Source organism: Garra rufa, chromosome 1 (genome assembly GCF_049309525.1).
Source record: "Garra rufa chromosome 1, GarRuf1.0, whole genome shotgun sequence".
In the NCBI taxonomy this organism is placed as follows: Eukaryota; Metazoa; Chordata; class Actinopteri; order Cypriniformes; family Cyprinidae; genus Garra; species Garra rufa.
In genome coordinates, this window is record NC_133361.1 from 9,238,023 (window position 1) to 9,243,655 (window position 5,633).

The 5,633-nt window shown below is 40.8% G+C and overlaps 1 protein-coding gene across 1 annotated transcript in view; it reads left to right on the forward strand.

Annotated features, from left to right (window-relative positions):
- Positions 1-4,671, forward strand: part of LOC141329098 (uncharacterized) — a 16,441-nt gene extending 11,770 nt beyond the window's left edge. Inside the window, exon 2 of the mRNA XM_073835442.1 lies at positions 2,272-4,671. Within this exon, the coding sequence (XP_073691543.1) occupies positions 2,417-3,808 (1,392 nt within the window). The 5' untranslated portion in view covers positions 2,272-2,416 and the 3' untranslated portion in view covers positions 3,809-4,671. The remainder of the gene's footprint in view (positions 1-2,271) is intronic.
- The last annotated feature ends 962 nt before the right edge of the window (positions 4,672-5,633 follow it).

Genomic DNA, 5,633 nt, shown 5'->3' on the forward strand with positions numbered 1-5,633 from the left:
TTTTTCTTTTAGAAAAAAAAAGATTGTCTGGTGTACTTTAAGTCCTTTTTTATTATGTTAAGTGTCAAAATATTATGAGGAGCGACTGTCTAGCCATAATTCCTTTTTTGGAAATGTCTTTTAATTAACTACATTTTCTAAAAAAAAAAAAAAAAATTCATACACTATTACAACAAAATTGTTATTGTTTGTCCAATTCCATCCTTTTACATCACTGACCATATATGTGTGAACACATACTATTGAAGATAAAAAATACTTCTGTTATTCCTTTTTTTTTAGTTTTCGAATAACTCTAGAAAACTGTTATACATTTTAAATGTTTTATTTAGCAATTGCACTCTGTAGTGAAAACTTACAAGGTGAATATTTACAAGGCCCAGTGTTGTACACAATTATACAATGTAAATCAAATGTACACAAACTACATTTTGTTCCACTGAAAAGGCACTGCACCAATGTCAGTGTTAAAATGCTAGCACAATCTTTCTCTGCACTGCTTGGCTTGAGTTGATGTGTTGGTGGTCCTTGGCAAGGGGGCTTGGAGTAGCTCAGGGTCATGTCTCCATCTCGGACTGCATTATGATCTGGCCCTTTCTGGTATATTCCCTCAATGTATAGCTCTCCACATTCTGTCCGCAGAAACCACTGCTCCACTTTGTGGGGAAACAAAAACAAAACAAAAAGATGACATGTTGGCTTTGTCTGCTTCATGATTCATAACAAAAAAAGAATGTTCATACCTTGAGGTAATTATCCTTTAGAGCCTAATAGATTGCTGTACATGTTTCAGGAATAAATCCCTGAATGGTCGATACACCCACTCTAAACTGGTATGAAAGGCTCTTGAAGCTTTCCCCTGTAAATAATGCACAGCACAGTTATCAACAATGCATTATTTCAACACATTTTCAAATGTAAATGCAACACTTTGCAGGCATTTTCTACGTACATCGAACCATGATAGCCTGACTTTAAACGGGCTGGTTACAACACACACACACACACACACACACACACATACATCAACAAAAGAAAAAAAGTTAAGCTTGCTTACCTGTCGCCAAGAACCGAAGGGTACTCATGAGGCGTTCACCGACGGAGATACAGTCGCTAAAGTTTGTATTTTCCCTTTGAATGATCGGTTTGATAAGTTCCGTCAGAAAATGGAACTGGACAGGAAAAAGCCGAGCGAATGTTTTTAAAATCTGAAGTTTCCGCTACCTGGCTTCACAAAACAGAATATTTCTGTGGTGAACGGGAAACGCTGAATTGTTTGCACACAGGCAACTCTACTTCCGTGTTCACTTCTTTGAATAAAAATACAGACTACTGCCATCTGCGGGTACGCAACGGTATATCTCCTCACGCATGTGCAGAAAGCACCTTCTAGTTTGTAGTCGGGTTTCGTGAGTTCAGTGTGTTCGAGCTCAGTTTAATTGCCCAGACGCCCGCAGATGCAGCCGACTAGAGGCGACAAGACGGTCGGCTTTCGTCGGCGCTAGTTGGTTGGCGTCGGGTTGGTGTGTCCCGGACGGATGTGAACCTCAGTAATCACTACTACACACCATGTCTTGTTTTAAACAATTGTTTAATCATTACAGATAATCAAAGCACATTTAACCATCATAAGGAGCATTAAATGAGACTAAATATGCTACTATGTTAGATTTCGTTAATGTAAGATGTAGACGTACCATACCATAAAACAACCCAGATTTTGTTTATAAAAGCACCAAAAAACATGACTTCAACAAAAATATCTGATTTTAAAAATGTGTATTTTATTTTTTACAGACATTAAAAACGAATAACATTTATTTGACTTTAACCAGGATAAAATTACGTTCGTTTCTTACCGCTGAATTAACGATGATGCGCTTCCCTCTTCTGGTCACTAAACTAAAACGTCTCGGTTAACATTGTTTTCTTCAATGAGGCGTGTCAAATCTCCCACTTTGATGTCATTTATTAAAAGCTCATTTCGGATGTGAGATTCTAGTCTGTTTATGATGAGAAAAAAATACATTTCAGCATTAGAAAAATCAGAGTCATCTGCAAAGTTTTAACTCATTTAAATGGTAATGATTACTAAAAATAACCTGCAGGGAACGTTCTGGGAATAAAAATAAATAACAGTTTTCTACAATAACTTTCCGCTGTAATATCAGGGTTCATCTCTATGTCCTTTCACTTTATAATGTCCCATCACTTTTTGTTTTTGTCTTCACTTGATTTACTGACAAATGGACTGTTTTAATTTTGTTTCAGAGTTGATTGAGATAATCAAGAGAAAGAAGAATTCTGTGGAGAAGAATCACGTCAGAAGTGAAGATTTAAAGAAAAAAGGACCAAGAAATCTTTCACCAGCTTTCAGTGTGGAAAGAGTTTTGTGTGTAATCCAGAACATCTAAAAATGCCTCCCAAAAAAATATGTACCGGTGTGAAAGACACATGCTTTGAGTGTGGGAAGACTTTTACTACAGCGGCCGGTTTAAAAAAGCATGAGATGATTCACACTGGAGAGAGACCGTACAAGTGTTCACACTGTGACATGAGATTCATCCAGTCAGGAAGCCTGAAAAGACATGAGAGGATCCACACTGGAGAGAAACCGTTTGCATGTGATCAGTGCGGCAAAAGATTTTCAAGAGATACAGTCCTGAAACAGCACGTGGTAGTTCATACAAAGGAGAAGCCACATTCATGTAATGTGTGTGGAAATAGGTTTTCACATCGACAAAGTCTGAAAGAACATGAGAAAATACACACTGGTGTCAGAGAGTACATGTGCTTTGAGTGTGAGAAGACTTTTATTTCAGCAAAGTGTTTAAAACTGCACCAGAGGATCCACACTGGAGAAAAACCCTACAAGTGTTCACACTGTGACAAGAGATTCAGACTGTTAGCACAGATGAAAACACACGAGATGATCCACACTGGAAATAAACCGTTCACGTGTGATCAGTGCGGGAAGAGTTTCACACTAAAAGCAAACCTTACAGACCATATGTGGGTTCATACTGGAGATAAACCGTACACTTGTGATCAGTGCGGAAAGAATTTCTCATGCTCATCGGCGCTTAAGATTCACATGGGCCTCCACGCTGGAGAGAAATATGCATGTGATCAATGTGACAAAACATTTGTGAGAGCTTCATACCTGAAGAAGCACCTGACCGTTCATACAAAGGAAAAGCCACATCCATGTCCTTTGTGTGGAAAGTGTTTTGCACGTCCAGCACATTTAAAAGAACATCAGAAAGTTCACACTGGTGTGCGAGAGTACATGTGCTTTGAGTGTGAAAAGACTTTTACTACAGCCAGCAGTTTAAAACTGCACCAGAGGATCCACACTGGAGAAAAACCATACAAGTGTTCACACTGTGACAAGAGATTCAGCAATTCAGGATTTCTGAAAACACACGAGAGGATTCACACTGGAGAGAAACCGTACAAGTGTTCCCACTGTGACAAGAGATTCAGTCAGTTAGGAAATCTGAAAAAACATGAGAGGGTCCACACTGGAGTGAAACCACACACATGTGATCAGTGCGGCAAGAGTTTTGCAATAAAATGGTGCCTTACGGACCATATGAGGATACACACTGGAGAGAAACCATTCTCTTGCGATCAATGTGGGAAAAGATTTACAAAATCATTACACCTTAAAGATCACATGAACATCCACACAGGAGAGAAACCTTATAAGTGTTCACACTGTGACAAGAGATTCAGACACTCAGCAAATCTAAACACACATAAGAGGATCCACACTGAAGAAAGCCGTTCATGTGCTACACTGTGACAAGAGATTCATCGATTCAGGAAATCTAAAACTACATAAGAAGATACACACTGGAGAGAAACTGTATCAATGCACTGAATCTGGGAAGAGTTTCAAACATTCAACTTCTCTACAAAGTCATACAAAAAACAATCACAGCGAGTAGATCATCTTCAGATCCAGGACTTTCAGGTCTGATGCCATGTCTTCACCAAATGTTACGCAATAATGCATCAAGCAGTAAAATATAATCTGGATAAATCTGTCATTACAAGCAATGTGTTTTCACAGAGAATAAAGTTAATATTCATCTTCAAAACCAGCAGATTCAACTGAGAGATTCAGATAAAAAAAATAAAAAATACTTACCTATGCTCATCCATACTTGTCAGTACGAGAGATACAGCTCATTAATTTTTGTTTTTACTTGGCTTGATTCTGCATTTGCAGATTGAATGCTGATTAAAACATAATTATTGATCAGTAATTTTTTTTATTAATACAGCTTTACTTTTTATATTTTATCAACAACGTTTATTGCCTGCTGATTATATTTCAATCTTGTTTCATAATTATAAAAGCTATGATTGTAATTGCTGTTTGGGTTTTCTGATTTCTAAATAAAGCATTATTTGCCTGTAATAAACTATATTTTGCTCTGCACACTGTCCTCCTCCTTCTTCTAGTGGTGGGCAGATCGATTCTTATATTTATAGTATCAATATAAATGTTTATATTGGTATCGGATCAATATGAACCTGACAAGATCAATACTTAAGGTTGCCTGTGTGTATACATGTAGCTCCTTTCACATCTCAAAAGTACTTACTCACTCGTCTACTGCTTTTTGCCTACTATATAATAGGGAATTATGCCATTTCTGACGCAGCCAATATAAACTGTTGGTTGTCAGGTTATGGAATTTTTTTTCTTAGTTTGGACTGTTTTGTTACCCCCTTTGTGATGTGTTTCCCCTAAGCCCATGTTTGGACCTCCACTAGTTAATCAGTTCGTGAGTCATACCTGTCATTGTTAATTACTCCCCCTTATAAGTTGGATGTTTTGGGGCTATATGCCTGCTCAGCCATGTCTCCCCGAGCTCCCTAACCCACCATGGCTTCCTAAACTGTCTGCTCAGCCATGTCTCCGCGAGCTCTCTGACCCACCACGGCTTCCTGAACTCTCTGACCCACCACGGCTTCCTGAACTGTCTGCTCAGCCATGGCCTCCTGAGATCCAGATCCTGAACTCTCTGATCCGCGATGGCCTCGTGAGCTACCTGATCCACCATGGCCTCCTGAACTCCCTGACCCGCCACGGCTTCCTGAACTCTCTGCTCAGCCATGTCTCCGTGAGCTCCCTGACCCACCACGGCTTCCTGAACTGTCTGCTCAGCCATGTCTCCGCGAGCTCCCTGACGCACCACGGCTTCCTAAACTCTCTGACTCACCACGGCTTCCTGAACTGTCTGCTCAGCCATGGCCTCCTGAGATCCCTGATCCACCATGGCCTCCTGAGCTCCCTGGTCCACCATGGCTCAACGAGCTCCATGATCCACCATGGCCTCCTGAGCTCCCTGGTCCGCCATGGCTCAACGAGCTCCATGATCCGTCATGGCCTCCTGAACTCCCTGATCCGCCATGGCCTCCTGAGCTCCCTGCTCAGCCATGTCTCCCAGAGCTCCCTGACCCACCATGGCCTCCTGAACTCCCTGATCCGCGATGGCCTCGTGAGCTACCTGATCCACCATGGCCTCCTGAACTCCCTGACCCGTCGCGGCTTCCTGAACTCTCTGCTCAGCCATGTCTCCGCGAGCTCCCTGACCCACCACGGCTTCCTGAACTGT